At 46.2% G+C, this 12,388-nt stretch overlaps 1 protein-coding gene across 5 annotated transcripts in view; it reads right to left on the bottom strand.

Annotated features, from left to right (window-relative positions):
* The window catches only part of SCYL3 (SCY1 like pseudokinase 3), a 32,279-nt gene extending 22,958 nt beyond the window's left edge, over positions 1 to 9,321 (bottom strand). Inside the window, exons 1-5 of one of the 5 annotated variants that reach the window (XM_039486450.1) lie at positions 9,140 to 9,321; positions 3,039 to 3,115; positions 1,785 to 1,998; positions 1,108 to 1,293; positions 190 to 303 (exon numbers count right to left, since the gene is read on the bottom strand). In XM_039486450.1, coding sequence (XP_039342384.1) covers positions 190 to 303; positions 1,108 to 1,293; positions 1,785 to 1,949 — 465 coding nt within the window. In that variant the 5' untranslated portion in view covers positions 1,950 to 1,998; positions 3,039 to 3,115; positions 9,140 to 9,321. Of the gene's footprint in view, positions 1 to 189; positions 304 to 1,107; positions 1,294 to 1,784; positions 2,073 to 3,038; positions 3,116 to 9,139 lie in introns of all 5 variants that reach the window. The other 4 variants (XM_039486448.1, XM_039486452.1, XM_039486453.1 and 1 more) reach the window with 4 other exon arrangements.
* Positions 9,322 to 12,388: the final 3,067 nt, after the last annotated feature.

Raw genomic sequence — 12,388 nt, 5'->3', positions numbered from 1 at the left:
GGTAACTGTGTCCTTAGAGCAAGCATGCAGGCCACGGATCTGGGAAGCAGGCTGATACACTTTTAATATTAATTCTCAATTTAGGCAATTGGATACATTTTAAATTTAAGCAAAGCTTACTAATGATGGAGCCCCAACAAGCCAGAAACCCTTGTTCCAAGCATTGTGAGTGGGTTGTTTGGCTCTTACCTCTGAAGTGGCTTCATTAAGGTTGCAGACCGTTTCCATTCCTCCTAGTTTCCAGTGCCCATCCTCACTTACAAATACAGATGATAAACAGACGTTGTTATGCGTTAGGTTTCCCTAAAATATAAAATAAACAATAGACCTGGGGATCAATGAAGGTATTAAATCCGTGTTAGGACTAATTAGGTGCCCTGATGATCTGAGAAAAAGCTGCTGAAAAGTACACAGATCAGCATTTAGACTGCAGGTTCCTTAATGGTTTTTGTAGGCCAAACAGCACCTTTCACAAGGACTGAGGCTTTAAAGGAGGCCAAGTTTAACGATCACAGTCCTTTTACTCTAATTGCAAGTTACAAGAGGCCCTCCATATCTGAGCACTAAGACTTAAAGTTACACTGGCTTCAGATCTGGGATTTGCTAATTCAATCCTGAACACATGCCTAAAAAGCACTCCTAGACCCAGGGACAAAGTCTGATACCACCAGGATGATAAACAAATATGTTATGCTGAGAATCCGTTTTCCAGCAGCATTTGTTCATAGCTCTGACAAGTCGTGTGATCTCAGGCCATAAAGTCATGACATTCTCATAATTATCTTCCCTGTTCTGGCTTTTCAGATACATTTTATCATTCATTGCCTCAAAAACAGCAAGTGAGAATTCTTTGTACCATCTAAAAGCAGTCTGGAACACCAGCTGCCAGATTATTCTCTATCAGTCTGAGATAGCTGCTAATGCCATGTCACAAGTGAAGTGAAATAAAAAGCAGGCAGGGAACAAGAAACGTGAGATTTTAAGGTCCAATACCTCACAATCATCCATGTAAGACCACTGATAAAGCGTTCCCTCTCCTCACATAATCCTGTTCCTGCTGGGAGCCCAAACCTTACACATTCACACCTGTTTCTGTTGGGAACTTACCCTGTCATGAAGGAAGATGAGAGCTAGCAATAAGTCATAGATCCCTGCACAGATCTCATCAGAGGACAGCATCTCCAGCACCATCTCCAAAGGCTTTACACGCTCTGTAACCAGGTGAATCCCATCTGTTTCCACAGTACAAGAGAGGAAGCGCAAAAGGCAAGGGTGGCGCAAGGTTTTCAGGTGCTTCAAAAATGACAAGGAGGAAACAAGTCAGTATATATCCCACATCCTTTATAGGCAGGGAGTTTAGTCGGGATTCATCACTTTGGCATCTCCTCACATGCAAGTGCTTAACCACACAACCTTAATGTCCTTTTAAGTGAGTTTTCTGGAGGGAATTATAAATTCCAATCCCACTCTCTACCAGAATACCCACCACCACACACTGCTCTTATTTTGATCACACTGTACAATGTTTCTTGTCATATCAAAATCTTATTTAAAAAATAAAACTTCTATTTGGGAGCTGAGTGTGTCCCTGTAATTAAGGAGATCTGCTAGAAGCAGGGATCATTACCCTTCAAATGTATTATAAATTAACCTGTTTCTTCCTCCTCCCTCCCAAGGGGCTTTGAGGACATTCATGTACAGGAACTGATAGCTTCACTTTGGTACTAGAAAAGGCAGAGAGAATTAGAAAGAAGCCTGTTATTCAGCAAGGCCACGTTCTCTACCTTGGCAGCTTTATTAACTGTGTCTTCATTCTCTGTTTTATACACAAAGACCGAGGCAAGCTTGCCATCTTGCAGTGCAGCTGGGTAAATTGTGAGTCCAGTCGGTAAGGTATACGGCGGCTCTTCCAGTGTGCAGCTCTTTAAAGCACTGTTCTCCGAGCCCATCACTTGCAGAACTAGGCCGTTATGGAAGGTCTCTCGGTGTCAAATAGGCCTTAGGGCGAACAGAGGTTTTTCAGACAATTTAATTCCAACAGGCACCATCCAATTTATTCTTCAGAACATTTTCTGAAAAGTGTGAAACAAAACATCAAAAAAAGCTCATCTTGTTGATGTACTTGAGTCAACAGTTCTCTCCCTGGAGTTTCAGTAGATAAAAATCTAAAACTCAGTCATTTATGTTGTAAAGGTAATTAAGGGCTTGGACAGCTCTAGAGATAGAGACTTTAGCTGTGGAACAGGTAAAGCACAAACAACTCCGTGCAAGCTATACCATAAGATACTGCTAATATGGCCACGTCTACACTTACCAAGAACTGATGCTGCTGTGATCGATGCAGTGGGGATCAATTTAGCAGTCTAGCAAAGACCTGCTAAATCAATTGCAGAGCACTCTCTGATCAACTCCAGTATTCCACCGGAATGAGAAGATTAAGGTAAATTGATGGGAGAGTGTCTCCCATTGACGCAGTGCGGTGTAGACACCGCAGTAAGATGACCTAAGCTATGTTGACTCCAGCTATGTTATTCACATAGCTGGAGTAGCGTAACTTAGGTCAATTTACCCCAGTAGTGTAGACAAGGCCTATGTCTCAATCTCACCCTACAGGATAATTCAGTTTCCATTCAATCTTTGGAGTCTCTGCCAAAACTCTCCCTGGTGATGGTGATCTGTCATGTGAATAACTGCCTATTGGATCTTCACCAAAGGCAACAACTGATATAGCTTTAAGCCATCTGACAGTCATGACTTTTGGTCCCCACCGATCTAAACCTGATGTAAAAAACAAAACAAAAAAAACCCCAAAACAAATCAGGAACCTCGAGGTGAGGGGCTCCTCTTTCCATCACCAAATCCCCCGAGCCAACTATCTCCCTAGATCTAAATATTTCATTAGGTAAAGCTACAATGAAAATTAAATGGAATTAGAAAGGTCTGCCACACCATCCCGCTGGTGCAGTACTGACAAATGAAGGAGTTCCTTAATCTCTTTGGTGTTGCCTTATATACTTGGTATATCAAGCAAAATTCACCTCCACTGCTGCTCAGCTGTAGCAGGTGCATCATCACTGAAGTGTTGACAGAACGGCGGTCGCAGGAGACACCAGCACTGAAGGATTGATTGGACACAACTTTTAGTTTCTACCACCACCACCCCAATTCGCCTCTTTTTGTTTTTGTAGCTTGCCTTAGAACTGAATGTATTTTCCTCCTGACTGCCTTCTTTCCAGCTGGCTAATGTTGGCAGGCAGGCAAACAAACCTAACCCCCTTTCCCTTCCCCCACCACTATATTTATAGTGGAGATGAAGTTAACCTGAATTTTTGTTTTACTTCCTTGCTTGTGAACCAGCTCCAGAAGAGAACAGTGGAACACACGCAATGTTCTTTGGGGGCAGAAGCCCTTTTAAAAGCATTGGTAGGATAGGCCTGTGCTCTATAATCAGTGTCGTGCTGGCAGGCTACCTCAGGCAATGAGCAAACCTTTCTCCATGATATACCCAAAACTTTGGCCTCTCTTAAATTATCAAAAACTAAAACATGTAGAAATGCAGGCTAAGGGAAGGGAAATCATGTCTTATCTTTGAGGGCATCTGCTCAGCACTGTGGGGATCAGAAAGGAATTCTTGCCCGACCCCATGTATATTATTTTGCACAGCTGGATGATTGCATTATGGTAGTTTTCGCCTTCCTCTGAAGCATGAGGCACAGACTACTGCTGAAAGCAATAACACACACTTCTTGACCTCTTGGTCTGATTTTTATAAGGCAAAGCTTCCATTCTGGCTTATCTCTAGTTTTTTCTCCCTTCCCAGGGTTCATCAGTGTAGGATATGTGTTGGTAGATTTTTCTGTTATACGTTCTTGGTTTTCTTCTCACTTACTGCTTCAATTAAAAATTGAAAAATATGGTGCATTACAGTCTAAATGTTTCATATGAAATGGATAAATTCTTATTAATTATTTAATAAACCGGTTGTGCAATCCATATAGTCAGTGTGAACTTTGGGAATGAACTTTTTTTTTTTTTTTTGGAACAGATGTAGCTAGGTAAGAAACTACTCTTGCATCCGACGAGGTGGGCATTCACCCACGAAAGCTCATGCTGCAAAACGTCTGTTAGTCTATGGTGCCACAGCATTCTTTGCTGCTTTTAGGTAAGAAACTGTGTCATCTGAAGCTAGAAGCCCAGCAGGAGGCGCCCACAATAGTGGGGTACTGATTTTATACAAATCTTACATAAACACTATCTCATCTTTTTATGCTTGGACAGCAATGGAGAGATGGGTTGTTCTATAATTAACAGATAGTTAGAATCCTGCATATGCTTCCCAGTAGGACGTATCTATTTTAATAAAGGTCAGATGAACTGTTTGTCTCTCTTTGAAAACTGGAATGTAGTACAGCTTCTTATCTGCCTTCTCTGACACACAGCCCACCAGCTTGTAGCAACTAAATGGATGCAGGATGGCATGAAGGAGATGGACTAAAAGGCCACTTTATATGCAAAAAGGGGCCAAATTTCAGACCAAGCTTATATCTGACATTAAAGAGAGTGAAACTCTTTCTAAAGAAACAGAAAAATTCACTTTCAAACAGGAAAATACTTCTTTTAATGGGAGACTCAAGTCATTTAGGACACTTGTTTGTTACCTTCAGCAGATGGTTGGTAGTGTGTACGTGCGCATGGAGAGCGTGGGGACTGAGTCCATAGAATTCAAAAATGGTGCCTATAGAATAGCTCCTCAAATACCTAAACAGTCCTCAGTTAAACAACCTCACTGTCTAAAAGATCTCTTGCACACATTTCATGGGTCCAGACTTGTAGGTTTAATCCTGAGAAATTATGTTTTTACCTAAATTTGACATTTGAACATTAACATGTAACAAGCTGTAGTCATCTTGAATTGTGTTGGAATGTTTTATGTAACTAACCCTATTGGGGGCTGGGGAATGGACAGATTTCTATTACCTAACCACAAATAATTTGAGCACACTGTCTTAATTGTCATCAGAGCTGCCAGTCTCAACATCAGCTTCAACTTGGGAGTGATATGTCCCTCCCTGGATCACCTGAAACAAATATATCACTTGACATCCAGATTGACAATAGCCCTATTACTTTGGGATCTGATAGCTAAACAAGACTGCTACCATGTCAAATCATTACAGAGAGCTTATCAAAAATTATTGATTTATTTAAAACAGTTTATTTAATCTGATAATGACTTGATTTTATTACCCTGATTTTATATTAACTCAATTAGAACAAAATGGATTTGCTTACATCTACTTTATTTTATGTTTTTGCTTAACAAGTTTGGCCTAGATTTTAAAGATACTTAGTCATTGCTCCATTCAGCATTTCAACACCTAACTGACCTAGGAGCCTAAGTCTCATTTTCAAAAGTAACTTTTAGGATACAAAGAGATTTAGTGCCCAAGTGCTTAGGTCACTTTTGAAAGTGAGACTTAGGCTCCTAAATCAGTTAGGCATTAACATGTTAATGGGGCAAAAATATCTAGGCCTTAGTTAATAAAATAGATACAATTGGAAATCTGTGTGGTTTGGATTTTTTTATCCTCAGAGAAATCAAGATTCTAGACCTGAGGGATAAATACAAGAGGCATCTCTGTGGCCCAGCTAGTGGCGGTCCACACAACTGCTCTACAGTCCTCTCATAACTGGTGCCTGAACAAAAACACTGTTACCTTTTGAAGGACAGTTGATTACATATTATTTCTTTCAGTAAGCAATGTTGTTTCCAAAACCACCTTGGAGATCCTGGGGTGGTGGATACCAGCTGATCATCCTAACGGCTGACCAATTCTCTGCAAAAAGTCTATGCTCCCCACATGGCACAGATTTAGGATAAAGTGTAATTCATGTGCGGCTTTGCCATTTAAGACTAATGCAGACATTTCAAATTCATGCTGATAATACCCCACACTTCAATACAAAAGAGGCAGATAGTCCTAGAGAAAGAAATGTGTTTGTCAAGGAGCATATTTTACAAGCACTAAAGAAATTTCTTTTTGTTTGAGTCCTTCATAACTAAAAACCTGCAGCTAGCAAGCTGCGTGTTCATCCTTTAGCTGCAAAGCAGGAACCACTTTGAGTACCCTTAACTTTCTACCTTTGTGTTAGAAGGGGATTGCCAAGTGAATCCAGCTTCTTGAAATTCTTGCTTTTGGACAGATCTCATTTTCTGACATGTCCCTCCAGCCAATTGTCTCCTGGCAGCTGACACAATAGGCTGCATGTACTTCATGTCACTGCCACCAGAGTCAGGAGAGCTCTTCTCTCACCTTACTAAACACCAAGCTCACTTCATGGACTCAGACAAATGCTTGGCATGGAGTTTTAGGAAAAAAGTCATATGTGTAAACATCACCTCCCTTCATCCAAGCAAAAAGCACTTTTGAGACTCTAAGCATAGTAGGGGGTGAATGAGTGGGAAAAAAACAAGATATTTCATATCTTGGTTTGACCGATCAGTTTACCATTGAAAGAGACAACCATCTTCAACAAATCCATTCAAATAAGACATAGTGACAAAGAACATAATCACCTTTCATGCTAGGAACTCCAGACATATAATTGCCCCATGGAACATTCTCTTGCACCCCAAGATAAAGATACTGAAACAGTAGCTACCCAACCTTTTTCTGGTGAAGGTCCCCATCCCCCTTTGATGGATTGGGTGCCTGTTCACACTGTGTTACCCATATCATATCCTGGCACAACTACAACCTCTCCATTTTCCTCTGCCCATTCACTCATTCGGGCTCTTTTCCATCTTTTTTCCTCCTCGCCTTGTTTCCCCTTTTTTCTTTCTTCCATTTTCTTGCCCCCTATTCCCTGCTTGCTTCCCACCTTTCCCTTTTCACCAGAAGGCTGTATAATCCTTGGGATTGAGGGCTGATTTGTAGATCCATGGAGGTGGGCATCATTCCCTCTTGTGGTGGAACCAAGTAAAGAGTAGGCTGCTGCCTGAGTCTGTAGTCCTCTACATATGAACTACCACCACAATAAAGATGCATTCAGTGCTGCCCTGGGAGCAGATGAGTAAGGCATCATGCAACTTTATCTCCACTCATCCAACATTATGCAGCTTTCCATTCATCCCATCCTCCACCCTGCAACCTCTTAAACTAGTCTGATGCCCTGCCCAGGCTAGTGCAGTGTTTCCCAACAGCAATCATCCCAGTGCCTCTTTTGGGTGTAGTGAACAGAGTGAATTTCTAAACTTATCACTCACTGCATGGGTCAAACTGCCAAACTGCAGTTTGCACAGACAGCTCATGGACAACCCTACAACCAAATATAGTATGTGAACAATGGAAAATGGCATCTTTTGGCAAGAAAGCAAATTTCCATTTCAGCCTTCCTTGAGGACAGCTGAAACTTTGGAGGTTGGGGATTGGAAAGGATATGTTTTAAACTTATGGAAGGTACTTTGAAAGCATCCGGTCTGCCCATTACCTAGTTTCAAACTACAAATTATTTATTGACAAGTCACCCATAACAATCCCAGGGTATTGAGTGAATGTATACGGGGGAAGTATTGTTCCCCAGACTAGATTTTTGGTATTAGGGGATCAAATGTCTGTGCTGCTGAGTTATAAATAACTTTATTCATCCAGGGGCCTGGTGAAGTCAAGGGGAGTTGTATCACAGCCCAAGCATATTTGTCCCCACAAAGCACAAAACTCCCACAGGGTGGCTGAACTGCAATGTCATATTTGCACTAGAAATAAACACCCATTGAAACCCCCTGACAAGAAAAACATCCATTGAGACCTCCTGACAAAGCTGCTCAGACCCAGCAGGTGCCCTTGGGAAGGAGGACAGTGCACCTGGCTCCTATGATCTTGCCTCAGTGCCATCACAGGGACATGGGACGATATCCCACCCTGTGCCCCAAAGTCACCTCTGATAGATTTGTTGGCCCTGGCAGGCTGCCACTGGGATAGACCAGGGAGAGATTAGTGACCTCTGGGGGCAGTCAGCCAGCGAGCTGCCAGGCAGAACCCTAGTCCTGAGCGAGGAAAGGATTCACTTCCTATCACACACCCGATACCTCTCCCTCCGATAACCCTGCCTCTCCCCAACATCACCCCTCGATAACCCTGCCCCCATTGTCCCCATCTGCCCCACCGATAACCCTTGCCTCTCCCCAACGTCCCCATCTGCCCCACTGATAACCCCTGCCTCTCCCCAACATCACTCCCCCTTAACCCTGCCCCATTACCCCCACCTGCCCCACCGATAACCCCTGCCTCTCCCCAACATCACCCCTTAACCCTGCCCCATTGTCCCCATCTGCCCCATCGATAACCCCTGCCTCTCCCCAACATCACCTCCTTGATAACCCTGCCCCATTGTCCCCATCTGCCCCACCGAGAACCCCTGCCTCTCCCCAACATCACCCCCCTTACCCCTGCCCCATTACCCCCACCTGCCCCACCGATAACCCCTGCCTCTCCCCAACATCACCCCTTGATAACCCTGCCCCCATTGTCCCCATCTGCCCCATCGATAACCCCTGCCTCTCCCCAACATCACTCCTCCTTAACCCTGCCCCCATTACCCCCACCTGCCCCACCGATAACCCCTGCCTCTCCCCAACATCACCCCCTACCCTGCCCACCCCTGCCTCTCCCCAACATCACCCCTTGATAACCCTGCCCCCATTGTCCCCATCTGCCCCATCGATAACCCCTGCCTCTCCCCAACATCACTCCTCCTTAACCCTGCCCCCATTGCCCCCACCTGCCCCACCGATAACCCCTGCCTCTCCCCATCACCCCTCCTTAAACCTGCCCCATTACCCCCACCTGCCACACTGATAACCCCTGCCTCTGCCCCACATCACCCCCTTAACCCTGCCCCATTAACCCCTGCCCGCCCCTCCCCCCCACATTACCACTCCCCATTACCCTCTGCCTGCCTCATCAATAACGCCCCCATTCACCCACTCCCTAATCCTGCCCCCATCACCACCTGCCCGCCCCATTGATAACCCACCTCCCTCCCCCAAATTACCCCTCCCCCCCGCCACCTCCCACCAATGACCCCCCCCTCGGCCCCATTGGCCCCGTGGCGGGAGGGGACAGGGAGCCCCCCTCACCTGCCTTGCCCGGTCCGCTGGGGGAGGGGTCGGGGCCCGAGTTTCCACGCCGGCCTCAGCCCCGCCGACAGCCGCCGCCTCTCCCCACAGAGCCGCCGCCGCCGCCCGCCCGCCGCTCCGGCTTCCGGCCCCGCGCCACACCATAGAGTCGCTCCGCCAGCGACAAGAACGCCTCCCGGACAGGCAGCGCGGCAGCGGCCATCTTGGGCCGGGGTGGGGCGGCGGAGGCACAGGGTGAGGTTGAGGCTGCGGGCGGAAGGGCGGAGCCCAGCCAGCGCCTGAGGCTGGAGGCGGCCATTTTGGGTAGGGGCAGGGAGGCAGGCTGGGGCGGGGAGTGTATGGCCGGCTCCCGGGCTGCACCCAGCTGTGGGTCGAAGGCTGCCGCCCTGAGTCACTTGGCAGCTCCGCTCCCCCGACCTCAGCATCCCCCCAGGGGTCGCTATGGTCACCTGCTGGCCATGAGCTGGAGGGGCAGCAACGCCCTGCACCTCCCTCGGGGTCACGTCACCCCCCCCTCACTGCAGTGTGGCTTCAAAGGCGACACCCCCTCCCGCAGCCCCTGCCCAGGGTCCTGGGCCACACCTGAGCCCCCCAGCACCAGCCACTCACAGCAGAGCTGAACCAGCACCATCGCTTTAGTGCCCAGTGGCCCCAGGGTGGGGATGGGCCCCACGCTCTGCAGGGGTAGGCAGGCCTGGTGAGAGAAATTAGTACATCATGTTAACTGGGCCCCACCACCTCCCGTTTCACCCCATTTACACAGACATAAGTGGGGGAACTGACCTCAGGGCCCCAGGACGAGGGGCCCCTCTCGTCAGCCTTGAGTGCAGGACAGCAGTTTGGTGGTCCAACAACAGCTGTCATGGCAACACATTTGTTTGACATCATGATCAGGATGCAAATTTTGCATCCATTGTTCCACCTCTGGGGCAGCCTCTGTCATGGAGTTCCCAGGCGATGCTCTGGAACTGCTCCCCACAAAGCCAGTCAGGACTTTGGGGAGTCTCCACTCCCTTGAAGCAAACTGTTTTTAGGGCAAGAAGATCACACGGCTTCATCTTCCTGGATCTGACCTTGGAGCATTCAGCATATGCCCCTCCATGCGCTTCCCACAGCGAATCCGCCCAGGTCCTGGGGAAGCCAGAGGGTCCTGCACCCCCACTTCACAGTCAGATGTGATTCTTAGCCAGCCAGTAAAACAGAGGTTTATTAGATGATAGGAACACGGTCTAAAACAGAGCTTGTAGGTACAGAGAACAGGACCCCTTAGCCGGGTCCATTCTGGGGCCCAGCGAGCCAGACAACCCTGTCTGCCCTCACTTCCCGTCCCCAGCCAGCTCCCAACTGAAAAACCCCTTCCAGCCCCTCCTTTCTGGCCTTTGTCTTTTTTTCCTGGCCAAGAGATCACCTGATCTCTTTATTCACCTTTAGCTATTCCCTTGCGCGGGGAAGGGCCCCGGCCATTTGTTGCCAGGATACAGAGTGTCAGCCATTTATGCACACTGGAGACTTAAGAAATGCATAGGGGACACTGAGGCACCCACACAGTATTCAGAGGAAACATTAAGAACAATCCGACTTCGTCACAGCCTCACATGAGCAAATGGTGTCACCTGAATCCTCACTGAAGAGGAGAGTAGCTGTGCTGTTTTGAGTCAGGTTTTGTAGAAGCCCACCTAAAATCTGTCTGGGCCTAGGCTTTCACATGCCCTGTGAGATTTAACGTTGTTGTCTAACGTCTTCATTTCCAGAGGTTTTATAAGGGACATTCCATAGTGTCCAGCATATCTGGCTTCTATCAGGAAGCTTTGAACTGTAGTGACAAGGTCAGGGGGTTCCCTTTGGTTAACTGTAAAGTTTTATATTGTAAATCTGGTGTTTTATGAATTTACAAGTCCTCCATTACTATAGTATCTGAACATCTCTCTACCTTTAATGTTTATAATATTCACAACCTGCCTGTGAGGCAGGGCAGTTCTATTATCTCTGTTTTGCAGACAGGAAACTGTGGTACAGAGTGAATAGGTGACTTGCCCAAGGTTACACATTAAGTCTGTGGTAGAGCAGGGAATTAAACCCAAGTCTCTCAAGTCTGAGGCTTATGTTCCAGCCACTGTCCTTCATTCTTCTGGAAGGCTGAGATATGACTCCCTAGGAATTCTGATTATCGGTTGTGGACCAACTCCCTTACCTAGACATCTGAAAGGGTGTTAGCAGTGAGCACCATTCTACCTGCAAATGCAGAAAACAAACACCTACTAGAGGGGAATTGCCAAGGGAGGAAGGGGGCTGATCTGGCTTCAGTACAGTTGGTTGGAGGTGAAGGGAATGAGGATAGAAGAGGGCTGACATGGGTTCCTGAAGCAAACTCAGAAGAAGGAGGAGCCTTGAAAATGCAGGATACACAGATCCAGCATAGAGCTAGCAATAATGCAGATATCCACTTCCTTGCTATTACACTCAAATGCAGAATCTGAACTCTCTCTGATCTTGTGACATATTATAGAATGCACCTCCACAGCTAATAAATAGACAACTAAATATATACTAGGGCTGTTGATTAATCGTGATTAAAAAAAGTTAATCGTGATTAACCACAGTTTTAATTGCACTGTTAATAGGATATCAACTGAAATTTATTAAATCTTTTTGGCTGTTTCTATGTTTTCAAATATATTGATTTCAATTACAACACAGAATACAAAGTGTACAGTGTTCACTTTATATATTTACCCTTCTGCCCATCAGAGTTAGCAGCAACAAGAGTCAGGTTCAGTATCTGAGGCAGGGGTCAGCAACCTTTCAGAAGTGGTGTGCCGAGTCTTCATTTATTCACTCTAATTTAAGATTTCGCGTGCCGGTAATACATTTTAACATTTTTAGAAGGTCTCTTTCTATAAGTCTATAATATATAACTAAACTATTGTTGTATGTAAAGTAAATAAGGTTTTTAAAATGTTTAAGAAGCTTCATTTAAAATTAAATTAAAATGCAGAGACTGGTGGCCAGGACCCAGGCAGTGTGAGTGCCACTGAAAATCAGCTTGCGTGCATGGGCGTCAACTTATATGGGCTCATGGAGCTAAAGCCCCAGGAATATTCACAATCAGGGGCTCTGCTCCACCAATATTTGGAGCTAGGTTTCGCCCCTTTAAATCCCAGCCGCCGCCGGGAGTCAGAGGGCTCTGGGCTGCCCGCTGCTGCGGGGAGCCCAGAGCCTTTTAAATCCCAGCCGCGGCCGGGAATCAGA

Source organism: Mauremys reevesii, linkage group 8, assembly GCF_016161935.1.
Source record: "Mauremys reevesii isolate NIE-2019 linkage group 8, ASM1616193v1, whole genome shotgun sequence".
Classification (NCBI taxonomy): Eukaryota; Metazoa; Chordata; order Testudines; family Geoemydidae; genus Mauremys; species Mauremys reevesii.
Note: the sequence above shows the minus strand (reverse complement) of the source record. Positions and strands in the feature narration are given on the sequence as shown.